Source organism: Talpa occidentalis, unplaced genomic scaffold (assembly GCF_014898055.3).
Source record: "Talpa occidentalis isolate TD23 unplaced genomic scaffold, MPIMG_talOcc4v2.1 talOcc4.15, whole genome shotgun sequence".
NCBI classification, from domain to species: domain Eukaryota; kingdom Metazoa; phylum Chordata; class Mammalia; order Eulipotyphla; family Talpidae; genus Talpa; species Talpa occidentalis.
In genome coordinates, this window is record NW_023601543.1 from 18,029,173 (window position 1) to 18,057,039 (window position 27,867).

Below are 27,867 nucleotides of genomic sequence, written 5' to 3' on the forward strand. Positions count from 1 at the left end.
AGACATGGATATTTTTAAATGGAATATTTTGAGACAAATTAGGTAAATAAAGCTTTCAAAGACTTTATTAAAATGAAAGAGCATCCATAATTCAAAACATTTTTTTTTTCAAAAAAGGCTCTAGTAAAGGAACATGCAAACGTAATTCACATGTTTAGGATTATTCCAAATTAGAGAGTAAAGATTTGTTAAATCGATTAAAATTTAAACCCACAGTATAAATAATTCGAAATTAAGCATTTTCTTTTGAAAGTCACCTTTCTGAATTCTTTTACAAGTTAAAATGATGCTTTTCCTTCTTGAAGTGGTAAACCACACATTTATTGTGGAACTACTCGACCTTTGCACTCCCTTAGTATCCACATTAAGGGCTCAGAAATCAGGTCTTGCCCGCACACAGAGAGGAGTTTGGTCTCTGGAGAGAGTTCACTAATACTAATCAAGCTCACCACTCCCATACAGCCAGGAATTCCGTTTACAAGGACACTTTGCCTTCTTTTGTGCATTGACTCACTCTGCCCCTGTAAGATAGATCTACCAGCACTGTTGAGATCCTCCCTTACCAAGTATTTATCACCTTTTATCTCTTTTTTCTCTCTTCCTTGTGACTGTCTTTTGTTGTCCTTTATGGCTAATTGTTTTCTCATCCAACTAAACAGTGAGCTGCCTGAGGGCAGGGACCAGGTGTTTTTACTTCTCTACCCCAGCTTCATTGTGTTTGGAGTGAATGAATTCTGTAAGCCCTAAAGCAATTTGACATGTAATCAAATTGCATTCATCATAAAAATATAAATGTAAAAAGAAAATGCAATCCTCTGTCACTAAAATCTTGGCTCTCACTTGGTTGCAATCACTCGGAATCTATTAAAATCAACTTCACCATAAGCTTTCCAATGGTTTTCTAGGGCTGCTTAATAAGGAGGCTGCTTGTAAATCTGCGACTCCTGGGCCACAACTGGTAAACCACTGCTTCCTCCCTTCAAAATGGGGTACACACATAGTAGCAAGACCTGGGGCAGAGGTAAACAACTTGAAGAACTGAAATGAAGAAAAATCTGCTTCCCTGGATTTATACTATAATTTCAAATACTATCACATCAACTAGAAGGAGTTAGAGCATATTTTAAGTTACAGGAGTCTCAAACTCCAGACTGGTCTGGGAACTTGTCTAATATCAGAACACTAGGTAAGACGGTTGCTTTAAGAATCAAATAGAAATTCTTCACTTTTTATCTAGCACTGGTTTTTAGCACACAATGCACAGCTTCATAAATCCCACAAGAGCCCATGACTCCGTAGCTAATGGAGAGCATATAATTCCTAATGTAGAACTGCATCCAGAAACGCAGGAGACACAACCAGCTTCCTGCTGTACAATCAAGCAAGACATTTTAAAATCAGTACCTAGCAAATAGTTCACTAAAAAGTGTGCTTTTGAGAGAAATTGGGGATTGTTTTTATTTATTTTTGGCAAGAATTTACATTAATCTGTTATGAAGTATCATTTAAAATTGTTTTCCATTTGTAAATATAATAACCACAAATAACCTGTAGAATTATTTTTCCCAATCCTCATTCCGAAGCTCCTCATTATCTACAAAGTCCATTTCAGCTTCAACATCATGCTGGATGCTTCCATGACAGGAGTAGGATGGCTTTAGAGATACATTTGTAGCTCACTGAACTGTATTATCTACAATATATATATAAGACTTAGCATATATTTAAATTATTGAAAATAAGATACAAGTTGTTTTATTTTTCTTCATGGTGCTTTCAGGAAGACATCAGGATCTTCTCTTCTCCCTAAAGAAAAATAATCACAAAAATCAACAAAACATAAACTTAAAAGCTACTAAAAGTATAAGCTAACTAGAACTTACAATCATAAAATTCCAAATGCATAAAACTCACAAAGATACAATTCAATGATATATCTTAAGTGACTAGTATTTAAAACTGAGTTAGGGGCCTCCCTGGTGGCGCAAGGGGTTAAGCACAGCACTGTGAAGCTATCTGCAGCCACGAGTTCCATCCCCGGCCCGGGAAAAACCCACATGGCGCAGCAGACCTCTCCTGTCTCACCAGCTGCTCCCCTCAGCAGTGTATTTCAGTCAGTCTGCCTGTTCTGTTCCCCACTCTGTCTCCAGTGAATCCTCTCACCCCCTACACCTTTGGCCTGTACCTCAGTTCCTTTTTTTTAAAGATTTATTTATTTATGCATACAAGAACTGGGGTGCAGACCAGAGGTGGGGGGGGGGTGAGAGGATTCACCAGAGACAGAGTGTTCAGCAGAACAGGCAGACTGACTGAAATACACTGCTGAGGGGAGCAGCGGGCGAGACAGGAGAGGTCTGCTGCACCACGTGGGTCACCTCCCTGGCCAGGGATCGAACTCGTGCTGCAGAGTTTGCAGGTAGCTTCACAGAGCTACATCTTAACCCCTTGCACCACCAGGGAGGCTCCTGTACCTCAGTTCTTGTATGCATAAATAAATAAAAATAAATCTTTTAAAAAATAATAAGTGCTCGCTTCGGCAGCACATATACTAAAAAATAATAAAAATAAAACTGAGTTATACTCTTTGTGAAAAACTTGGTGATGTTGAGGAGTGTGGAGGATAAAGGTAGTATATTAACAGCGAAGCTTGGTGGAGGGCCAGTGAAGCATGTGTACATATGGAAGGGTGAAGTTGTACCCCCAAATTACATAATTTTAAAAATGAATGGCAAGTCAATAAAATTTGATTAAAATAAAATTGAGCTACACAGAATGAAATACTGAGCAGAAAAGAACAATTAGCGAATTGGTAAACTGGGCATCTATTTACATTTCTATTATAAAGTCTAACTTTATAACATTAATTCACCACTTGAGTTTAATTACAAGTTTATACCTGAGTCTGGGTCCCTATCCAAAAAAAAAGGATGTAACACCTCCTTTTCTTTTATCATGAATATTTATTGTTTTAATCAAAGCATATTCTCCAGATCCCGACAAATGATTAAGCCTTTCAATAGGTGTGTAAACACTCATGTGTCTGATAGCTGCTAGCATTGGAACATTGGAAGTGATTGCCAGTATTCAGTCCTTTAGCTTGACACATAGGCTAACATAGCTTTGCTCTGGAGATGTAACAATTTGTGCCAGTGGAATAATAAAGTCTATTAATTTAATTTCCTTTGCTACAATAACATTTTATTAAATCAAGCACCACAAATTCAGAAATCTGGATCGTGCAGCCCAGGCCAACATTAGCCTTTCCATCCCTGAAGGGAAAATATAGTTCACTAAGCAAAGGTAAAGGACAACCGAGGTGGTCTCTGAATTGTCCCATCTTTCAAATTATTCATATCTGAATTAATGAAGTGAAATATAAGTTATGTATCCACAAAAGAGACTGGGGGGGACAATGCAACTCACATGAAAGGTTACAATGTTGTGGATTCATAGAATTTTTAATATCTTTGCAGAGTTCTATTAAACTGTTACAGCTAGCACATTGCATGTCAAGAGTTCCCTCTCCATTTGCTGGCTGCATGTACTTTCTCATGCTATTTTCTTCTTCTTCTTTTTTAAAGTTTTTTCAATTGTCTATTTAGAAGTAAAACAAGATCAGTCTAAAAGTACCACCTTGTTTTTCTCCAGTGCATGATGTCATGAGTGCTTCCAAGCTCATCCCTTCTCTTCTTCCTCTTCCTCCACCCCTCCATCCTCTTCCTCCTCTCCCCAATATTTTTCCTGTATTAGCTTTGACCTCTGTGACTGGGCCAGAGAAAGAACCCCCTAGGGAATAAAGGGAGCAGCTAGGAAGGCTTGGGAAGCACTCCTATGGGTTGAATGCCTTAAACCGTATGATGGGCTCGTTTAATTTGTTTGTTTGTTTGTTTGTTTGTTTGTTTGTTTGTTTGTTTGTTTATACAAGCACTGGGTACAGTCAGAAGCGCGGGAGGGTGAGAGAATTCACCAGAGCCAGAGCGGGGAGCAGAGCAGGCAGAAGGACCGAAGTACACTGCTGAGGGGAGCAGCGGGCGGCAGGAGAGGTCTGCGCGCCATGTGGGACCCTCTTCCGGTGGCCGGGGAGCAGCCGGGGATCGAACCGGTGCTGCGGAGGCTGCGGGCAGCTTCGCAACCCAGCGCTCAACCACTGCGCCACCAGGGAGGCCCTATGATGGGCTCTTGAACTGGGTACCAGTCAAAGTACAGCAGCATAATCTGCCAGGAGAGATGCTGATTTCAACTATCAACATGTCCCTTTGAGGACTCTCCCCAGGACTCTTGACCCTAGCCTGCAGTCGTTTGAAGTGGATTGTAGTAGGTTTTTAGTAGTCCTCGCATCTATTTTTCCTCTCAGTGTCTGCTGTCCAAGCTGTGGCGTGTCATAGCATTTTTCTCACAGAACTTTCTTATACCTCTATGGTGATGGGTGAGTTGACTCATAACCCAGAACTTCCAAGCCCTGTAAAAAATTCACAGTAAAGCATACTGTAGTACCTTGTGTTCTAGCTGAGGTGGTCTTCTCAACAGGGTACTGCAGAGGTATTACAATACCTTGATCTGGCTTCTGAAATGCTGAAATGAGATTTTTTATTTTCCGGAAACATCTTTTATGTACCCCAGGTGCTGTCTGGAAAATAAAAGGCCAAGTGAATTATTCACCTACCTCATAATGATACAAAAAGGCCTACAAAATGTGTGAGGGGTACTTAAAGAGGTAACATTTTGTGAAACTTGTTCAAATATTTGAAAACATAAGGAAGAAGGAAAAACAACATTCCAGAAGCGCTTACTTGGTTGGCTGAATTTCCCTGCAAGAGAAGCTAATGAGCTGTCATTTCAGGTCTCCCAAGGGTGGTATTAGTTTGTACAGGCTCGTGCTCATCGCCCTGCCCTTCCTGCCTGCTACCCATCATACAGCCCGAACCTCTAAGGGTATACAGGCCATTACCCACAATGAATTCACCAACAGAGAGGAGGCAGTTAAACACAGAAAAAACACAGATCCTACAGGTCATTAATAAAAAGCCTGAGGAACCAAAAACAAAAAGCCAACAACAACCCATCTTCGCTGTGTTCACGCCACGATATGAAAAGCTACACAGGAAATTAAAAATTGACTGTTACGGTACACACAATGCATGGCTAGTTAGTCCTCATACTCTTTTACCTCACAACACGTCCTGCCTCATGCTTCACATTAAATATTTTCCTCCTTGGTAAACTTCCCCCATCTTCCCCCAAATTGCTCTGTCAACATTTCACTGTGATAAGGTTTTCTCCATGACACCAAAATGAAACTCTATATGAGGTCACCTTTATTTGTTCATTTTTGAAGAGATCATTACTTGCAGGTAACTCTTAAAATGTATTCCTTTCCTGACATCGATTCTCTTGCAAAGACACTGCCTGAAATCAACAACAATTTCCTGCAAGAGCTTATGAGCCAAGCTCTTAGCATTAGCTCAAAACGTGAAATAAAATTGTATTGCAGTGAGCACTGAACAATGACTAGTTTGGTTGTGTTTTTTTTTGTTTTTTTTTTTTTGAAAGGCTGTTTTTCAGTTATTCCATCTGGAAGATTTTTGAGGTGGGAGCTATTTGTTTGTTAGCATTTAATGAGAAAACATGAAGGCTGGCAAGCAGACTTCTGTCAACTAGACTGAAAACTGAAGCTAACACACTGTCCATAGCAACTCAGGCATGTCCTATGTTGGGATAAGAAACTTTTCACTGACAAGTTTCTTTTTCTGCTTTAAATTAGCATCTACTCAAAGGCTGACACAGCTAGGAACCTCAGTAGATAAAGCAGAACTCACACTCAGCTCCACAGTTATAGTCAAACATCTCCCCAGAACTCTATTGAGACCAAATAGACATAACCATTCTCACAGGAGTCCAGACAGTTCTTTGGTCCCAAGACAGAATCTCCCAATTGCAATGGCAGCTCACAGGTAAAACCTCTTTTATATCTTCCTTACAGCACTTTTTAATTTTCAAAGCTCTTTCCTATCGCTTGCCCTCACTATCTCCTCACAGATTGGCAGTTACTGGCTGATTTTGGTTATTCCCATTTGACAGATAAGAAAATGGAAATACAAAGAGATAATTCAGCTGGCCCAAGGTCACACAGATAAGCAGAGACAGAATTGGCTCTAGGTCCCAGGACCCAGTCTCCTGCCTTTCAGATTAAGGACCAGACCAACCAGGTTGAAGTTGATGTCACCGAACAGAAGAGAAACTATACACTCCCCCAGTGTGGAAAGATTTAAAACCACACATCTTTTTAGCTGTTCTTGTGGCTTGTAAAACCATTTATCAACAGAAGCATCTTTTTTATGGAGACTTACATGCAGTTAACACTTGATTATCCACAAGATCAGAGAAGAATAATAGCCCTGGATGTGTAAAAGCAATTTAAATTTGGAATGCAGTGTTTCGTTGGCAAACGACTGAGCTAATTTATTGTGTTTAGTTTAGGTTAGTAAGTAAAATTATTTAGCATCTACTGATGATCAAAAATCCAGAAGAGCCCAAAGGCACCAAAGTCGGCAGGGGGAGGTTAGTACATTTTTTTACAATGTACTGCTGACGATGCACAAATGAATAAATGATAGTGCGCTGTATGGACGATTCTCTAAATTAACAATTTTGCAAAATTTTAGCCTGCGTCACATGAGGTAAATGAATTAAAAGAGGCAATGCTCAAACTTGAAAGTTTAGCTTTCATAATTCTGTGGATTCAGGGTGCGATTTTATTCTACTCTTTGAAACAAATCTCAGACTTACTTAGATTTCTACCACAATATTTGCCCAAAGGGTAAGTGCTACTGCCATGATTTTTCCTGCAGTGTGACAAACTAAGGCTTTGTTCCAAAAAAATGGTAGAAATATGTCATTTACCCAATTTTGAAAGTACATTTACCACAAGAACTGCACCAGTGACAACTCCCATCCTGTCACTGAACTCAGCTATTGTTCAAATTTGCACATTTCCCATATTGTCATCTCTTAGTTAACCATGGAAACATGTTTAGGATCACAGCTGGTCTTCAATATGCTCTAGAGTAATTTCTTACAGTCAGGTGATATGGGCTCTGAGAACACACGCTAGTTTAATATTCACCTGACAAAAACCTAGTAAGAAAGCAAATTTGGAAGATAGAAAAAAATGCAATATGCATTTTAAAAATAAATCTTAAAAGTTTTTACAATCTGTTTTCCCTTTGGAGAGAACATGCCAATCTTCTGCTCTCTTGGTGCAGATAATTACAATATCATTACATACACGGGTCAAAACCAGACAACAGGATGAGAGAGCGTTGGTGTTCAATAAGCGTTGTCTTCCTTAGCATGATCACAAGCATGTAACAATCTGCATATGATGTCATACTCGAAACAGAGGAAAACAAGTTTAAAAACAAGGCTAGCTAAACCCTAATAATTTAAGATTCTTTCCATAAAGAATACCGAAGTCTTCAGCAGCTACAGCCCACTTCTCTAGGGAGAAGGGCTATTTCTGGTCAAATAATATATGAATGTATATGTCTATTGTCACATACAGCTATTCTTCATGAGAAATGAATCTAAATTTCTTATTTGGGTCTCCTCTATGGTAATACAAGGAATTTTTAAAGAATAAGCGTGTGAGGGGCCTCCCCTGGTGGCGCAGCAGTTGAGCGCTGTGCTGTGAAGCTGCCGCAGCCTCTGCAGCACCGGTTCGATCCCCGGCTTCGATCCCGGCCACCTGGGAGGTTCCCACATGGCATGCCGACCTCTCCTGATGCGCCGGCTGCTCCCCTCCCCTCATCAGTCTGCCTGTTCTGCTCCCCGCTCTGGCTCTGGTGAATTCTCTCACCCTCCTGCGCTTCTGACTGTACCCAGTGCTTGTATAAATAAATAAATCTTTTTTTTAAAAAAAAAGAATAAGCGTGTGATTGTGATTTAAAAAGTGGTACTGCTTTTCCTCTAATTAATATTACAGTATTAATTAACCTAATATAAAGAAATAATGTGTTTGAAAACCTGCCCCAATTTATCTCAGCAGTTCAAAATATTTGTGCTTTTTTTGTTTACTGATGAATTTGTAAAGGTTAGAGCTATTTTAATTTTTTAAGTCTAGATGTTAGTGTATCTTAAATGCACAGATTGAGTTGTTAATAGAGGTTGATATTAGCATTTATGTTTTCAAACAGAATATAATTAAGTGTTTTCATTATAAAAATGGGCTATTTTAAAGAGTCAGAAAATCAAAGAACGCTTTGGAGGTCAAAAGTTTCAGTTGCAATGGTGTAGCGACTTTCATATGTCGTCAAAGCCATCAGAACCCATTTTTCTTATGTGCAGCCCCTGTTGATAAGCAAAATGAAAGGGGACTACTCCGGTTGCAGATGAATCGGAACCCAAAAGCATAACCACTTACTGGACATCCCCCGCTCCCTCTGAAACAATCCCCCATCCTGAGGCAACCCAGGAAGAACTTTAGGATTTTGCAGACAGCGTAGCTGAAAACCACTGCCAGTGCTCCCTTTATTTCTATTCTACTTATCCCTGCCCTTCCCACAAGGCACCGCTAGGACATCTGTCTGCCTCCTGGCATAGGGTAATCAGGGATTCCCCAACACATTAAAAAAAAAAAAAAAAAAAAAAAACCTCCTCTCTTTTTGCAGGCCTGTTAGATAGCTTAGTACGTGACTACAAACTATCTTATTGTTCCGCAACTTGGGGGAGTTCACATTTTTGAGGGCTTACTATGTGCCAGGCACTGTGGCCAAGTGCTTTCTTTATATGCACTATTTTATTTCATCTTCAGAATGAGCCCTCATGAGTAAAGGACTATTTTTTGGCTCATTTTACAGATGAAGCAACCGGTTCCAAGAAAAGTTAAGTAACCTTCCCAGAGGTCATAGATCTCCCAGGGAGGAGACCAGACCTAGAAGCCACATCCACTGGAGAGTGAAATCCAGACCCCCACATTGCTGTTTAATTCACACTGTGTCTCCCCCGAGGTGTTAAAGGCTTTTAGAAGACAGGAGCCGTGTTGTTTAATCCCCCTAGCACCCAGCTTGTATTACCATCATTCAATAAATAATTGCTGACTTAATTATTTTACATATTTTTGATAGGCTTTCTGACATTTCACATAGGCACTAAACGTCTAACACACTCCTTCAACTTCTTTTATCTTTCTCCCACAGTGAGACCTTTCCATACAGTACTCACTAAAATGTTTCCATATGATGGGGTCAAAATTCTCTAAAGGCTTCTTAATAATCCCTGAGCACTTTTGGACTGGCGCTTTAGTGATTTCAATCTGATGATTATTTTTGGAATGTATAATTTGATGTCTCTTTTATAAAACCAGCCTAAATTCCAAGCAACTCCCTGATACCCACAGAAGCAAAAATAAATAAAAGAGCTATACCTCAGCACTCCAAGAACCTGTTTCTGTCTGGGACACTCGGTATGTATAAATGTAACCTTGATACCTGTGAAAGAATAAACTTCCATTACTGAAAATTCCAAAAGAACAATGAATGCTCTATATTTAAACTTAACGATTACATATAAATGTTACATACACTGGGACACACATATATGGTACTGTTAGGGGGAAAAGGATGTCCTAAAGCTAATTCCATACAGGCTTTGTGGACTCCACCCCCACCCCAGGCCAAAGCCAAAGACACTGGGAACTCCAAATCCCATCACCACCAAAGGGAAGGTGGCTGGGACCTGAGGGTGGGGTTCAGCAGCCAAGTTGGTATAAAGGCAGACACGTGGGCTTTGGAGGGGGTCCCCCATTTTGGCTCTCCACCAGCTCGCAGCGTCCAGCCAGCTCTGAGAGTGACTTTGGGTTTCCAGGTCGGCGGATCGGGTAGGACGCATTAAAGGCTTTATTTCCCTATTTTCTCCCTGAGTTGTACATTTTCCTTATTTCCTTTTCCCTTGTAAATAAACCTTTTATGAACCTTTTGTGTGTGCCTGTAGTGGAGTATTCATAAGTCCCTTTTAAGCGCGCGGGTGAGGACCCACAGCCAGGCAACCCGTTCAATATCGGGGCTGCCCTATAACAGTACCTTTGCACTTATAGGAAGAAAAGCCTGAATATTATATCTGGCTAATCAGTTTCCAGTAAGCCTTTTTTAATCTCATCAGTTTTTTAAATATGGGTGCTCAGCCGCTGAAAGATTTGTCTAGTAGACAGACTGTTGGGACAGAAAGAAACTAGAGACCCATTGTAACTGGCAAAAATCATGAATGAGTAAATGGATTTAACAAAGTGTAGATTTTTTGTTGTATTATTTTTCACTCAGGTAACACTGGCTTACAATACTGTATATGATCAAATTGTAGTCTAATTATTTTTAAGTACATAGAAAGCCTTAAGGTGAAAATACTCCACTTGGATAGGGTACTATCAGGCCCACTTAAATTAATTTATAATAGTAATTATGAATATAATATAATACCAGAATCCTAGAATATTACTACCATTGTTCCTTTATAATATTATAATATAGTGGTAACAATAATTTGAATTAAAAAGGTGTTTTCCTAAAATATTTGCCAGCATTTCATCCTTTCAGATAAACCGGTATTTTCTACCATTACTCAGTATGTGTGCACATGTTGTATTATAATATAGTAGTAACCATAATTTGAACTGAAAAGGATTTTTGCTGAAATATTTATTAGCAGTTCATTCTTTCAGATGGGATAGGTTTTCTCCACCATTACTCAGTTAAGTATGTACATGGTCTATCTGGATTTCTACTACAAGTCAAGAGTTGTACATTTTGTGTTAGTTTGCTTGGACTGTGATGACAAAATACCATAGACCAGGTGATGCAAACAAAACAGAAACATTTTCTCACAGTTCTGGAGACTGTGAGGACAAGATCAAGTTGCTAGCAACATAGGTTTCATTCTGAGGCCTCGTCTCTTGGCTTGTAGGCCATTGCCTTCTTTCGCTGTGCCTTCTTTCCTCTCTCTTCTTTTCACAAGGCCACCAACCCCATAGGATTAGGTCCCCACACATAAGACCTCATTTAACCTTAATTATCTTCTGAAGGTCTGGCTCCAAGTACTGTCACATTAGGGGGCATGGCTTCAACATATGAATTTGAGGGGACGTAACTCAGGCCAAAGCAATCTACCCCTGGGTCCCCAAAATCCATGTCCTTCTCACTTGCAAAATACCTTCATTTCTTCCCAACAGCCCTAAAGCCTTAACTCTCATTCCATCATCAATTTTAAAGTCTAAAATCTTAAGTCACATCTAAATATAATCTAGTCAGATATGGGTAATTACAACTCAAACTATGATTCACCCCAGCAGAAAATTTCTCTCTAGCTGTGAACCTGTGAAACCAGATAAGTTATGTGTTTCCAAAATAAAAAGACGGTACCAGCAAAGGATAGATAGTTCTATTACAAAAGTGAGAAATTAGGTGGAAGAAATGAGTGATTGAGTCCTAAGAAAGTCCAAAATCTCATAAGGCAAATTCCATTAGATCTTTGTTAAGCTTGAGAATAATCTTCTTTGCATTGGTGCTTTGCCCTCCAGCCCCACTGGGTGGCAGTGTCACCCCCACAGCTCTACAGGGGTGGCCCCACCCACTCTGCTTTGTTGGGCACTGATCCACCTTTGAAACCTACTTGGAGGCAACCTAGGCCCTCTGGGTCTGCAGCGGGAATGGCAGCCCTGATGATCTCTAAACTGCTTACTGGGTCATTCTTCCCTTCGCTTGAAAGATAAAGTATGTTTGTAGTCCAAAAGTTGCTCTATTTTCCTGTCTTGTTCCCTATGGTCCAAACTGACAATGTGTCCAATACTTTGGCCCAGATATTATGATCCAAACTATTCCTGGCAGCAGCTGAGATGGCTAGTTAACATCATGGGTAATCTCCTTAAGGACTGATTGTCCAGCCACACCCTTGGTGTTCTCTCCAGAACACTTTGTCATTTTCTGCCATATGGTTAGACTGAGAACTATCCAAATCTTTAAGTTCTAGTTTCTTTTTGTTTAATTCTTCCTTCAATTTATCTCTCTCCCTTTGCATTTTACTATAAGCAGTCAGAAGGAACCAAACTTCTCCTTCAACACGTCACTTAGAAATCTCTCCCATTTTATTACTTGCAAGTTGTACCTTCCACAAAATACTGTAACACAATTCAATGGTGTTCTTTGCCCTCTATAACAAGGATGGCCTTCCCTCCAGTTTTCAATAACATGTTCCTCATTTCTATCTGAGACTTCACCAGAATGACCTTTAACTTCCATATTTCTATAACACTATGTTCATGGCAATTGAGGTTTCTTCTAGAATGTTCCTCCAAACTCCTCTAGCCTCTACCAGTGATACCATTCCAAAGCTGCTTCCATGTGTTTAAGTATTTGTTAAAACAGGACCACACTTCTCAGTACCAAAATCAGTCTTAGTCAGCTCACACTGCCATAACAATTTACCATAAACAAAAGAAATGTGTGGAAGCTGCAAGTCCAAGATCAACATAGGTTTCATTCTGAGGCCTCATCTCCTGGCTTATAGGCAGCTACCTTCTTGTTGTGTTCACAAGTCCTCCTTTTCGTGTGCATGCATGAAGAGAAAGACCCCTCCTCCTCTTCATCTCCTCTTTCTCTTCTCCCTTCCTTCTCCCTCTTCTTCTTCCTCCTTCCTGCTCTTCTCCCTCCTAGTTCTTCTACCCATCCTATAGGATTTGAGCCCCACACAGATGATCTCATTTAACTTTAATTACATTCTAAACACCCTATTAGGGTTTCAACATATGAATTTGATGCAGACATGACTCAGCCATAGCATATGCATTAGTATCTCTTTTGGAGCCCACAACAACCCTATGAGCTTTATATTGTGAAATACATTTTGTAGATGAGACTTTGAGAAGTTAAGTAACCAAAGTCACACTAGAGATCATCCAGCAAGATGGAATTTGAATCAGGCCTATTCAACTGTGGAGACCTGGCTCTTGATCCCTATATTGTAGTGTATATGGATTATTGATCATATTTTCGTATATATTGTAATGCTACTCAACTTGTCTAACAAATTTACTTCATAGAAAAGTCAAGTAAACTTTATTTTTTAATCAGATTTTTTTAAGGATTTATTTATACAGGCACTGGGTACAGTCAGAAGCACGGGAGGGTGAGAGAATTCACCAGAGCCAGAGTGGGGAACAGAACAGGCAGACTGATGAAATACACTGCTGAGGGAAGCAGCGGGCGCGGCAGGAGAGGTCTGCACACCATGTTGATCGCTGGGCCACGAGGCTGCCTGCAGCCTCTGCAGCGCCGGTTTGTTCCCTAAACTTTATTTTTTTTAAGATTATTTTATTTTGCATAGAAGAGGTTTGAGGCTGAGAGGACTCACCAGAGACAGAGTGGAGAGCAGAACAGGCAGATCTACTGAAATACACTGCTGAGGGGAGTAGTGGGCGAGACAGGAGAGGTCTGCTGCACCATGTGGGTCAGCTCCTTGGCAGGGATTGAACTCAGGCCGTAGTGGTGATAGCATTGAAACTTAATCCCTAGGCCACCAGGGAGGACCACAACTTTATACTGAATTATTTCAAATTATGAATCTGAATCTGGGTCAACAGAGTTTTATTTAGACATTTTGTGATTATTATACTTAGGCACAAGTGTGGGTCAGTGTAAATCTTTGCTTAGAATATATGCTAAACTTTGGTAAAAATAATGCATTTCAGCTTAAAAGAACAGATGATGCTAAAACATTCCAGAGGCTCATCCCTGAGTAACTGACCTCATTTACTATTAACCCCCTTTAGAACTGTAAGTATTTAAATATGTGAATTAAATTACTTTATCTTTAATCAATATCCATCTGTACTGATTTCCTAAGGACAAAAATACACCTAAAACACTCTAATCAGGTTCATTCAATTTGTGAAACTGAAAAAAAAAAAGGTCAATTTAATTGTTGAAGTGATTACAGGAAAGGTTTCATTTTTGCTATGAAGGTTTGCCAGAATATTTAGAACATACATAAGACAGCTTGAGATATGCGTGTATGTATAACACACACTACATAAATATAAATTATTACAGTGTTAGAGTCTGGTTTTTTTAGCCATTGAACTCTTCCTCAAAGCTCACTTGTCTCAGTGAGTAGTCTGCAGGGAACATGGCAATAGCTGTGATTGCCATGTTTTACCATGGGAACTCGAAACATGAGGCTTTAAGTGATTTCTTTTTTTTTTTTTTTTTTTTTTTTTTTAAAGATGTATTTATTTATTTATTTATACAGCACTGGGTACAGTCAGAAGCGCGGGAGGGTGAGAGAATTCACCAGGGCCAGAGCGGGGAGCAGAGCAGGCAGAAGGACCGAAATACACTGCTGAGGGAAGCAGCGGGCGGCAGGGAGGTCTACGCGCCATGTGGGACCCTCCTCTGGTGGCCGGGGAGCAGCCTGGGATCGAACCGGCGCTGCAGAGGCTGCGGGCAGCTTCGCAACACAGTGCTCAACTGCTGCGCCACCGGGGAGGCCCTAAGTGATTTTCTTAAAGTCACACAGCAAAATGGAGATAGAGAGAGATAGGATAAGCCCTTCATTACATGTGGGAAGCAATTAATGACAATAACTCAGGATCAATTATAATGATGTGGAAATGTATTATTGCAATGAAGCAAGCAAAATTGTAAGCAACTGGTTTCCCACTTTCTAAAACAGCGGGCCTCCAAAAAAGACAATGAATCTATCTCCCTACTATCATTCAGCCTCATTTAATCAAAATAAATGAGTCTGTTTTGAAAATAGTTTCCTAACGAATCTGATCTTATCTCACTTTCAGTTAAGCAGCAGGAACCTGAGTACCACTTCAAAAGTCCTTACCTCCTTGGGTCTGAACGAACTGGTGTTAGTAACACTTAAAACTTCTTGTGATTAACCCGTCTAATATTAACAATTTCCTACTCCCCCAGCCCTCAATTTTCTGAATGAGCAAAATTGTTTCACCCCTCAAATAAGCCAGCATTTCATCTGTGCCACTTTCAAGTCACTGAAGTGACTGACCAAGGGTCCCCTGGAAGAGACCTCCAACAGTGCAGTTCCTTCCCGGGCTAACAGCACTGCCATCACACGGGGGCTTGTTAAAAATGTAGACTCCCAGGCCCCACCCCAGAACTGCTGAATCAGAGTCTACATTTTAACAAGATTTCCAGGTGATTTGTAAGAACATTAGTTACAGAAAGACTGATTAAAATGCAAAGGGCATGCCCACACCGCATCGGAAATATTGATGTCATTTTCCCCAAATCAAACTGGCTTCTTTCCCTCACCCAGATGACTTCTCTGCCACCTGTCCCCCAGCCACTCAGTCTCTGCTTTAAGAATACAATTATTTAATATGAATGACCTGAAGCTTTTCAATTGCTTCGGTCTTCCCTGAGCAAGAGTTCGGAACCATTTACTCCCTCTTCCCTGATGAGATTGCATATATTTGTTGCTGTATTATGAAACAATAATTTTATAACATAAAATTAAACTAAAACACTGAATATGGTTTTTCAATACTAAACACATACTCTGTTCACTGGAAAAAAAATTACTGTTCTAGGAAATAAATTGCCACGTTATAATAAGTGATGTAAAGGCATGTAAATTTTTGACCTAATGACCTTGCTTATCTTCATACTCTCCAAAGAATCAAAAGGAAAAAGCAATTTGACAAAGATTTACATAGTAGTTCTATTTTAATAGTGGAAAAAATGGAATTAACTTACATACCCCTAGATGAGGACTATTTCTCAAGATAAGGAAATGCAGTAGAAAGAACAGTTCAAAAATACACCAAAATTCAAAGGCATTAGAGTCCTTTATTTTTCCAAAAAAATTAAGCAGAGACTACGTTGATATAAAATGATATATGAGGAAACACTCTGATTACAACTGCATGTATGGAAGTAAATTGAAACAAATATATCCTTGCATATTAGTTTCCCTATGAAGTTATCTATTACTAATAACATTTTTTCTTTGTTCAGAAAGTCAGTATTTTTATAAATTAATTGAATTTTTCTCTTTCATTGTTGTAGCCTCCATAGTTCTCCTGCCACTGTATCTCCCATGAACCACCACCATATTCCCTTGTGTTCATCCTTCCCCTGCTTTGCCCTCTTCCACCTCCTCTTGCCGTCTGCCTCAGTTCTAGGGTCAGATTGCTAGTTTTGACTTTTTCTTGACCTTTTGTTTGGTTTCTCTATATTCCACATATAAGTGAGATCATCCGATATTTATCTTTTTTCCTTCTGACTAATTTCAGCTAGCATAATCCCTTCCAGCTCCATCCATGATGCTGCAAGGGCATGAGTTTGTCTTTTTTGATTATTGAGTAATATTCCATTGAATAAATATACTATAACTTTTTGATCCACTTGTCTATTTTGGAGCATTTGTGTTGTAATAACTTTTTTTAAGAAAAATAAACAAGGGCCTCCCCGGTGGCGCAGCTGTTGAGCGCTGGGTTGCGAAGCTGCCCGCGGCCTCTGCGGCGCCGGTTCGATCCCCGGCTGCTCCCCGGCCACCTGAGGAGGGTCCCACATGGCGTGCAGACCTCTCCTGCTGCCTGCTGCTCCCCTCAGCAGTGTACTTCGCTCCTCTGCCTGCTCTGCTCCCCGCTCTGGCTCTGGTGAATTCTCTCACCCTCCCACGCTTCTGACTGTACCCAGTGCATGTATAAACAAAAACAAACAAACAAACAAACAAATAAATAAATAAAACATGCCTCTATTTAAAAAAAAAAAGAAAAATAAGCAATATCACAATTTGGAGTTTTATAAATCTAGTCTAAACAGATCACAAATCTGAAAAACATAATTCAAAGGACTATAAGTGCTTTGGTGGTGGGTGTGGAGTGGTGACATACATCTGAGGAGGTGTGAACTTATTCCCCTAAACCATATACCATATTGTAAACCAATGTTTCCTCAATAAAAAATAATTTAAAGGTTTAAAAGGAAAAGAAAAATACAATTCATTTTTAAAAACTGTTACACGCAAGGCATTAAGATGCAACACTATGAAGCTATCTGCAGTCACTGCAGCACGAGTTTGATCCCCGGCCCAAGAGCTACCCACATGGCGCAGCAGACCTCTCCTGTCTCACCCACTGCTCCCCTCAGCGGTGTATTTCAGTCAATCCACCTGTTTTGTTCCCCAGTCTGTCTCTGGCGAATCCTCTCACCCCCCACACCTCTGGCCTGTACCCCAGTTCTTGTATGCATAAATAAGTAAATCTTTAAAAAACGAAAACAAACCGTTACATCTTTCCGCTGACTCCCTCCATTTATACAGACAAACTGAGAATGTAGTATAATTTTAACATCCTACCATATAAGACATCAGTGTAAAAAATAATAACAGTACAAAACACAACAAAGCAAAAAAGGACAATTATAAATCAGAGACATCCTGCAGGGGAGGAGGCGGGAGAGGGATCAGAGGGAGGGAGGGAGGAGCACAGGGGACTGAGGTGATGGTGCCCGGGTGCACTGGTGAAGGAAACTCTATGGGGACTACACCTGAGGGGGTGGGGGGAAGCAAATGTTGTTTAAAATGAACAATGATGTAAAAAATAAAATTTAAAAAAAATTAACTTTCGGGCCTCCCCGGTGGCGCAGCGGTTGAGCGCTGGGTTGCGAAGCTGCCCCCGGCCTCTGCGGCACCGGTTCGATCCCTGGCTGCTCCCCGGCCACCAGAGGAGGGTCCCACATGGCGCGCAGACCTCTCCTGCCGCCTGCTGCTCCCCTCAGCAGTGTACTTCGGTCCTTCTGCCTGCTCTGCTCCCCGCTCTGGCTCTGGTGAATTCTCTCACCCTCCTGCGCTTCTGACTGTACCCAGTGCATGTATAAACAAAACAAACAAACAAACAAATAAATAAATAAAAACATGCCTCTATAAAAAAAAAATTAACTTTCTACCTCCTTCACATTTTTGTCAGACTTGTTGAAGAACTTGTAATTTTAAAAGTCATCATGAAAGAAATCTAGAAAATGAGCAATTGATTAAATACAGTAGTTTTTTGATGTTATTAATTAATTTTCTTGACTAATATTTTCATTGTTGCAAAATATGTGACCTTTATTATGTGTTAAAGAATATAAAGATAGTAACTAGGCCTAAAATGTATTTATTAAAGTTACAATAAAATACTTTTAAATGCATACAAAATTGTAAAATAACCAATGTTTTTCCAATAAAGATATTAGATGTGATATAATATTTGCTGACAAGATAAAGATATATTTAATGACTTCTGTTCAGTTTTAAAGTCACCTTATTGAACAATACATCATGAAATAAATTGTTGTACATCTAGGAAATTTACCAATGGCACTCCATTTCACTGGTGTGTATATTTTAATCTGTCTCATGTGGCTGTCGGCTCCATTTTAGTGATTAGCTAGAACAGCAATCTGTATCATGAATGTACAAATTGGCATCTTAAGAGAATCAGTTAAGAGAACTGTGAATCAAGCCACTTAGTCCCACCAATTCAAGTTGCTGAATTTCTTGAAGGTTGTGAAAATAATTTCCTGTTCTGACTGAGATCTTGATAAATTATCATCTCGTAAGTGATCTACTCCAAATCCTGGTTTATGAGAGTGACCAAACAGCTTGTGACCCAATTCCCCGTAATCTTTCAGTCCTTTGCAGCATTTTAGAATCAGCACCTGGAGGTGTCTAACTGGGTGTAGTTATTTTTTTTTTCAAAGTTTTATTTATTTTTATACAAGAACTGGGGTACAGGCCAGAGGTGCGGGAGGGTGAGAGAATTCACCAGAAACAGAGTGGGGAGCAGAACAGGCAGATGGACCAAAGACACTGCTGAGGGGAGCAGCAGGCGAGGCAGGAGAGGTCTGCTGCGCCATGTGGGTAGCCCCTGGCTGGCTGGGAATTGAACCTGAGCTGCAGAGGCTGCAGACAGCTTCACAGCACTGTGCTCAACCCATTGCGCCACCGGGGAGGCCCTGGGTATAGTCATTTTTTAAATATTAGTCTGTGGACCGGGCTAGCCGCCACTCAGGATTTTTGGCTTCCTTGCTGCTCATCGTCACTCCCACTCAGAACCAATATTTTGCATTTTAATGACTACAAAGCATGCACTGATTCAGTCCCTGGTAATATTAAAATTTGCTTTTATTTTCTCAAAAGCTGCCCCCAACTCTTTAAAAAGTTAGAAATGGACAAAAGGAAAGCAACCTGATTTATTTCTTATTTTCTCAAAGGGTCAGTGTTGGGGACACCTCTTGATTTAGAACTGACAAAACCACATCAATTCTTTCTTTATACCACTTCAAGGACGACACAAAAGAAAAGGTTTAGCTACATCTGACTTCTTCGTGACACTGCAAATATAGCAAGCCAGTGCCCATACTCTTTATACAAACTAATGCTGTGTGCAGAATTCAAGGCACAATTACAATGCGACAGATTTTTTAACAAATATTTCAGAACTTTTATATTCAGGGGGATGGCATCCTACACAAAGCCATCATTACTGAGACTATCCTCTGACTCAAGAAGTTTCCAAATTTTCTATAGTTCAATCTTCATTCTTTCAGTATGATTTTGAATTTTCAGAACAGTAAGTCGTTCAACATCAAGTCTGATTGTAGAACTATGTAATACCAGTTTCAATGAGTCATGACAATAAATATCTGTCCCCTGAACTGGATTCCTACGGTCTATTTTGTAATTACCTATAGATGGTTTATTTATATTAACAAACACCCACTACATATTAACTCTATAAATATCAACTCATGTAATAATCCTCGTAACAAACCCTAGGAGGTAAGTACTATTATTATCATCATCCTCCTTTTCACAAATAGGGAACCTGAGGCACAAAAAGTTTAAGAAACTTGCCTGAGGTAAAATAGCTAGTTAAGGGTCAGATTGGGGGCAGAGAGGGTTTGGCTGGAAGATCTGGGCTCTTAACCATTACCCTATGCTGCCTCTTGCTTTGTCAGAGGAAATGAATTAACAAATTGGTCTTAAGGTGATTCCAAAAGCAGTTCTCACGGGGGGGGGGGGGGGGGGGGGGGGGAAGCGAGTCTTAGTCTCAGGGCTGAGAAGGGTGAGATAGGAAGGAAGGGGGGGTGCTGAAGGGAAATGGCTAGATGGAGAGAGCTCAAAAGAAGTCAACCCAGACTTCCCTTTCACTTGTTAAATAACATCTTCAGACAACAGGCCCAAAATGGAGTCACTCTTGCTAAGCCCCACATTATCAAACCAAAGCTTAATACTTAACTGAATTACAGTTTCAATCCCTCCCAGGAATGTAATCTTAAGCAGTCAGTCTGGAATTTCCTAGGCACCATTAGCAAGGTAATCTGCCTGAAACAATCCATTCTCTTCCTTATCTAGCCCCCTCCTGTCTATAAAAGCCTTCTACTTTGTATAGTTCTTCAGAATTCCTTTCTGCTTGCGAGATGGGATGCTGCCCAATTCATGAATCATTTAATAAAGCAAATTAGATCTTCAAATCTACTCAGATGAATTTTGTTTTTTAACAAGACTAATCTTGTAACTTCAATTTTACATTGTCGACCAGAGTCAGCACTTGATTTACTGGCCTGTGAAATGTCCCTTTAGTGGTTTATGATTTACTCCAATGCTGGCCTTTAGTCTCACTCTGAATGCATTACACTATAAAAATCCAAAATAATTCTGGTGGCCTAAGTGATCTTGAAGGTAAATGCAGCACCAGCACACATACCCAAATGTACTAAAAAGCTAACTGTAAGTTATAATTTTTCAGATTTTTAAGTTATTTGCTACAATGTCCCCCCTCTTATTACAACTGTGAAGCTAGAACTTTTTTTTATTACTGCTCCTTCTCCCATTTCTCCAATTCAATCGTTTGATAGACACTTTATTCCCAGTCATCCTTTAAATCTTAAAGGACAAAAAGATAATTATCCTTTTATCTAAAGACATATATGTCAAATGATTTCATTATGTGTCCTTGAGGCTAAAGAACATAATACTATTTCTTCTTCTTAATCTTCCATCAGATAAGTAGTAAGCAAAGTCAATATGGACAGAAGGATGCTAATTATGGAAATAAACTATTTCTCCCAACTAATTATATTAAATATTTTAAATTAGTTTTTATCTTATCACCTTCAGACTATCCCAGTAGGCATTTAGGACTTTCCCAATAGCTGTCTACATTGAGGGAGTGAAGGAAAGGAATGTATAGCGCTCATATATACCTTAGTGAGAAGAAACTTGATATACCTATAAAACCAAATAGAACAAAATAAAATAAAAATTATTTGCACTAAGGAGAGCATTTAGTAGAGTGGATAAAAGCAAGAAAAATAATTAAGTCAGTAATTTTCCTACGCAACAGAAAATATGGAGGAAAAAGATCTCATTTACAACAGAAGCCAAAAAAAAATCAACATACACATTTATACACACAATAACACACATTTGCCCATACAATAACTAGAAATAAGCATAACAAAAATATGCAAGACCTACACCAAGAAGACTACAAATAAAAATAAAAATAAATTGGGAGCCATATCAGGTTTTTGGATAGAAAAACTATATTCTTTATAGATGACAATTCCTCCTTAGCTTATTAATGACTCTAATGTAATCCCAATGGGATTTTTTTTAATTTAACAAAATTCTTCTAGATTTTACCTCAAAGAACCAACTCGTAAGCATAGCAAACTATTCTTATAAATGTATGAAAATATTGTTGCACTATACTAGTACAAGTATAACTAGATCAATTGAATCAAATAGGTTATGAAACAATAAATATTATATTAAAAATATAATATGGGTAGAGTAGGCTAATAAATTGATGGGAAGTGGAAGTTCTATTTATAAATTATATTAGGATAATTGCTAGCTATTTGAAAACGCAATCGAATTAGATCCTTTCTGCACATTAAAGTTAAATTCCAAATAGAATTAAAGAGTTAAATGTAAAGTAACCAAACCATAAATTTAAAACAACAACTAAGTTGGTTTCATAGTTCTGAAGGAAGAAGAACTTTCTAAGCTGAGAAGTAAAGGAAAGATCAAATACAAAAAATGAGTGTTGGATCTTATTACTAAAAATGTTCATTTTTTGTGTGTCAAAGAAAAGTAATAGCAAAGAGCAAGCTGAGAAAAAATACTTTCAAGAAATCAAGTATTACCATGTAAAAACACACAATGTGTTCAAAAAAATATTACAAATGGCTGAAGGGGCAAAGTACACAAGGAGGGAGCCAAGTCACAAACAAGGAAATACAAAAGCTTCCCAATCAAATAAAAGACACAGAGAATTTTTAATACAAGAATACTATTTCTAAGGAGGGTGCAGTGAAATGGACACGCACACATTACTGGTTATCATATATATAAATTGGAATAACCATTTAGGAGTAAATATTTCGTGATCATGTGTATGTTAATAATCCTAAACTGTTCATGTTTTCTGCCCTAAAAATTGCACATTTTATATTCATTACAAGAAAATAATTATAAATACAAGGAAATATTTATGGAGCAGAATAAGAATCATGATGGAATTTATAGTGGCCTAAAAGTAGAATAATTCAAATGTCTAAAAATAGATGACTATTTAAAGAAAATATACTACATTCACTGGCTGGACTATCATGAAACCATTAAAAATTGTGTTTTAAAAGCAATTGGAAGAACATAATATATGAGTGGGTTTTCTTTTTCATGGTAAGTGAAAAATGCAGCATATTGTAATATTTTAAGAGCCCATTTGTGTTTACAAAGTAGTTTACTTTATTAAAATAGAGGCAAAAATCCACTTAATTTTCAATACTATCTGCCTTTAGATTCTGAAACTACAGTTGACTTTTCCCTCATTTGTTTTATCTACATTTTCAAATGTTCTGTAATATGAATAAATATTAGGACCTATCACCAACTTATTGGTAATAAGGACAAGATAATAGAATTAACTGATTATACCAAAATCCAGATTTATTTATTGAAAATAATTGGAAGAAAAGCCTCACTTGAAATGAAGGGAAGAAATCCTATAAATGGGATACTTCTCTAGTACTTTATAGATTCAATTTTCCAAAACTGAACAGAGGAAAGGCCTTATCTAAAAGCCATGACTAGAGGTTCAGAACTGGGGAAAGGAACAAGCATAATTTGAAAGTGTAAAGTAGGGTTCAAAGGCATGTGAAAGTGCAATTTCTACAGTAAAAAATGGAAACTAAAATAAAGCCCAGCTGCACCTCCTTGGATAATGGGAATGAAATAAAAGGCAGAACAAGAAACTATTCTGAGTGAACCCTACTATGAAAGCATGTTTATTAGGTACAGCATATTGCTCATGAGTCACTATTTACATTGTTATTTGTACTGCATATCACAAGCATACACATTTAGGTTTAAAATGAGTACGTGGTTTATTTCTAAATATAATTGAAATTGTTGCTATAGTGCAGTACTAAAAAGGAGAATGGAATGTTTATGTTTATCAGAAGCGAACCTTGGCTCAAAAAGTTTAAGAAACTGTCATAAATTGCAATGCATCCTGTGTCTTCCCTCTGCAGCACAGACTGGTAATCACCCTCGAAGACTTGGGGACCACAGTGTGCCCATCAAGACATACTAAGGGGACTCTCAATGTGCCTATTTTCTGCTGCTTTATAAGAAGGTCTGTGTGAAGAACTAAGAGTCATAAAAATTGCATTTATGTGATTCACTTGGGGTGAAAACTTAAATGTTTGAGGATTTCCCACCAACCTCAATTAATTCCTTATGTGGTCCTGGACTACATGGGCAAAAAGCCAAATTTGTCCTCCTCTTTTGCATATTTTACTAACAGCAGTCATATGCAGAATGTCAGACCCGTATTATTATTCCCTTTATTTAAAATGCACACCAAGACCTAGAGAATTTGAGTAATTTTCCACGGCCACCTGGCCCCCGGATATCAGTTCAGAATTCTTTGCAATAAATAACTGTTTGCCTCGACGGTTCATTTATTAATTAAAAATCTTTATTGAGTGTCTTCTTTGTGCCAGCCTGTTCTACTGGTGCAGGAGACAATGGCCTCGTTGAGTTACATCTTACAGGGGACACTAGTGCTCAGAAAGTAAACAAATGTCAGCTAGATTAAAGCTCCTTGAAGTAAAATAATAAGTGATTCAGGGACAGAGAAAAGACACTTATTTTAGATAGGGTGCCCTCTCTGAGGGGACAGGCAGAAACAATAAGTGCAAAGACCTTAAATGGGGAGCAAGCTTGACAAGCCTACAGACAACAGAGACCAGTGTGGCTGAAGGTACATGGCACACACGGCTGCATTTGGCTTCCCTTGCCCTGGCTTCTTCTGTAACTTCTCTTCTTCGCACTAAGTGAAGGGGCCCTTTACTGCCTTTGTCAGCCTCCCCAAAGGAGCTCCCTTCACTTGCCCACTTACTCCTCCACCTTCTCTTCTAAGAGTCTGAGTTGGCAACCATTGACCTTCCCCAGTTTGCATTTGGGAAAAATAAAAATATAAGCAAAACAGAAAGATCTGAGTCCAAGAGATTCTACAGCTCTCACATATCTCCCTTGAAGAGCTGCCACAGACATGACTTGATCATTAAAAAAAAAGCAAAAAGGAATGAAAATCATCTAATACCAGCCTCAGAAGACTCTTTGTTCACAAACCCAGAAGGCACTTCAAAACTTTGCAGTGTATCTTCAGGTACGGAAATTACTACCAAGCATTTTCCCCATACTGTTTTTGTCTAGAACCTGCTGTACAGGGTTGGTGTTTTTATCCTGCTGACAAGAAGTAATTGTGCTACGTCTTTCCCAAGAATGTCTCATGAGAACTAAAAGAAATCAACTGACCAAAAGAAGGTAGTAATAATAACAATCGCTTATATTTACTATGTGTCAGCTCCGGGGCTAAAATTTTCACCTGGATCATAGCATTTTAGACTTACAATCCTGAAATAAGTAGCAATATTATACCCATTTTATAGACGAGAAAACTGAGAGAGAAGTTAACTTGCCGAGGTGACAAGCCTAGCATTGTTAACATAGGAGTAGGTCTTGGATGCCCCTGACTCTGGAGTCCTGGAGCAAGCATAAAAGTGCAAACGATCCAAAATGGGGCGGTAGACCAGGCCATGCCTAGGGGAAAGGGCAAAGCTGAGTCATAACAAGGGTGTTTTCCCCCCAGGCCCTTTAACAACAGTGTCAGTCTTAACTTTTAGCAGGAAATGTCCTGTCGTGAAAACTCCTGTCCCCTCCTCACCCCCACCCCCATCTCAACTCCTCTAAAAGAAGGCTAAAAGCCAGTTCAGGGAGGCAATTTTAGTCACTAACATCCCGCTCTCAGCATCCTAACTGAACTGGCATCTCATTCGCCAGTGGATTCAGTCTCTTTAGTCTTCTTCCTCTCCCTGAATTTGACGGTCTTCCTTTGGGGATGACACCTCCAAATCCACTTAGAGAGCTGGAGGGAAGCCTTCAGCCAGACTCCCAGATTAAGACAGATGTGTAAAATAAGAGCGGAGCCCCGCAAACACCACCTCGACTCAGGATCTGGTGGCACAATCTTGTCAGTCCCCCATCCCAGGACTCCACCTCCGTGGCTTCCACTGGAGGCCAAAACAGGAGGAGGGAGCCTGGGTCATTCCCCAAGCAGAGGTAAATTCTAGGCTGCAGTTCCCCACCCAAAAGGGCGTTCCCACAAAGGCCTTGGTGAGGGCCTTGTGGAGATCAGAAAGCCCAGGGAATGAAATCCCCAGGCAGGGGCCAATGCCTGGTCTACCAGGGCCTTGGAATGGATCTGAGGAAGGCCAAGGGGCCTCCTATTGGACAGTGGAGGAGGCCTTGAAGAGCTAATGCCACCCGAAACCCACCGACTACCACCTCCAGCCCTCTACCAGTGCCCTCTGCAAGCCCCAGGCCCAGGCCTCACCGCTGGGACATACTCACAGAACACAGAGGCAGTACACGCCTGGGATGCTCTCACTGTCTCTCAGCAAATAGCTTCCATCCAGACCCGTGGCTAGCAGGAGCTTCTCCCCAGTCTCCCGGCTGATTTTGCCATGATACACAGTCACTGCATCCATGGCTTGGTGGACTCTCAGGCAGGCGAAGTGTGCAGTGTTAGAAGGAAAATGCCTCCGCTGCTGCCACCAGGCAAGGCTCAGCCACCTGACTCCCTGTTCAACCAGATGTGCAAAAGAAGAGAGGAGCACCCCAAACAACAGGATGTTGTCTACCTTTCTTCAAACCTCCTCACACTTCAATGAAAACCAGCTCAGCAATTTAGCAGCTTGGTTGCTGCCACATATTTGATCCCCTTCCCGGCCCCTCCCCCTCAACACAGGGTTGGCAGGGAGAGAGGAAGAGAGATGGAAAGGGCCTCACAAGAGTTAGTCTGCTCCACCAACGCAGACCCTGACGCGCACACGGGAATCCTTGCTAATGCTTCTGTCCTTGCGGTTTCCCACAGGCCAACTCCAGGAGAGAGAAAAGGCCAAAAGTTGAGACCAGAACTCAGAAACTCTCAGTACTTTCGGTGTGCCATTACCACCGAGCACAGCCAGGAGACAGCCTCAGACTCAGAAGCAGTGAGTGACCTGCGGTATGAGGGCAAATTCCTCCTCGCTGCTTCCCCTCCTACTCCACGTTCACCTTGAACAATTGATCTTGAACTGATTACTCCTGCCTTCTTGTCCAAGATCCCAATCGGCTAATTAAGGTACAAAAAAATCAGTCTATTTCCAAAGATGTTCTAGATTTATGTATTTTGATGGCCTTTAGAGGGGAGAAGAATCACTGAATTGGTGCTTTCTCTCTATGAGGATCTGTGTGTTCCCCTTGATGTGTAAGGCTCACCTTTCAGCATTTTGGGCCTAAAACTTGTTTTAAATCATACAGTGAGGGGCCTCCCCGGTGGTGCAGCGGGTTGAGCGCAGCACTGTGAAGCTGTCTGCAGCCTCTGCAGTGCTGGTTGGGTTCCCGGCCAGCCAGTGAGATACCCACATGGCACAGCAGACCTCTCCTGTCTTGCCCGCTGCTCCCCTCAGCAGTGCTTTTGGTCTCTCTGCCTGTTCTGCTCCCCACTCTGTCTCTGGTGAATCCTCTCACCCTCCTGCACCTCTGGCCCAGATCTTCTATAAATAAATAAATCTTTAAAAAATAAATAATTCATATAGTGAGTGTGGATGATTGTGTTGTAACTTTTATTCTCTGTTGTGACTAGAGAATATGTTTTAATCTCAACTGATGCTAAACTGTCATTAATTTTGTAAAAACTTTCAGCCTTCATTTCCTTTTGTGAAATCAAACATTGCTTCTATTTCAAAATGTGCTGTTAAACAATAATTCCCCCAAACTTCCTTCTTGTTCAGAATTCCTTCTTTTAGAATATGACTGTTTAATGCTGGAAGCCGAACCCGTGTGATACATTTCCTTTTGAGTATGCAAAATACTTTTAAAATTGGAATTTAAATAACAAGGTATGTTGTCTTCCACAACTTAAGCACCTACTTCCTTGAAAACAGGCAAGGCTGTGAGCCCAATAGAGAGAACAGTTTTTAAATCCTCACATGTCCTCCTAATGGATCAGATGCACAGAGCTGCGTGCACCATTAGCCCTCTAGGCTCGAGAACAATCCTCTAAGATTTCAGTGGCAGCTTGTAGTAACTCCCCTTCCTGATTAAAGTATGTCCAGCCTCAGAATCTATCAACCTTAGCAGTGAAGTAATTGCTCTCCTTTAATTAGTCGATGGTTGCCTGTTATTTGCTCCTCCGTTTGGAGGCAAGATTCTATTCATTCCTCACCCTTCTTTGCATGATAGCTA

General features: G+C 40.0%; 1 protein-coding gene and 1 pseudogene across 1 annotated transcript; both read right to left on the reverse strand.

Moving 5' to 3' along the window:
- Positions 1-1,522: 1,522 nt before the first annotated feature.
- On the reverse strand, positions 1,523-26,210 carry SH2D1A (SH2 domain containing 1A). The gene is made up of 4 exons (XM_037511980.2): positions 25,990-26,210; positions 9,422-9,485; positions 4,495-4,627; positions 1,523-1,806 (listed from the first exon to the last, which is right to left on the reverse strand). Exons 1-4 carry the CDS (start codon positions 26,124-26,126, stop codon positions 1,766-1,768), a joined length of 375 nt encoding a protein of 124 aa, XP_037367877.1. The 5' UTR covers positions 26,127-26,210; the 3' UTR covers positions 1,523-1,765.
- Positions 18,315-18,741, reverse strand: LOC119245914 (anaphase-promoting complex subunit 10-like; annotated as a pseudogene).
- Positions 26,211-27,867: the final 1,657 nt, after the last annotated feature.

What these genes read in the sequence shown, in the direction of transcription:
- SH2D1A (XM_037511980.2), bottom strand. Translation starts at nt 26,126, where the DNA reads ATGGATGCAGTGACTGTGTATCATGGCAAAATCAGCCGGGAGACTGGG. An exon ending in GTGTACTGCCTCTGTGTTCT is followed by an intron (nt 9,486 to 25,989) that starts GTGAGTATGTCC and finishes ATTCTTTCACAG; the next exon opens with GTATCAAGGTTACATTTATA. An exon ending in CACCTCAGCTAGAACACAAG is followed by an intron (nt 1,807 to 4,494) that starts GTACTACAGTAT and finishes ATTTTTCTTTAG; the next exon opens with GGAGAAGAGAAGATCCTGAT.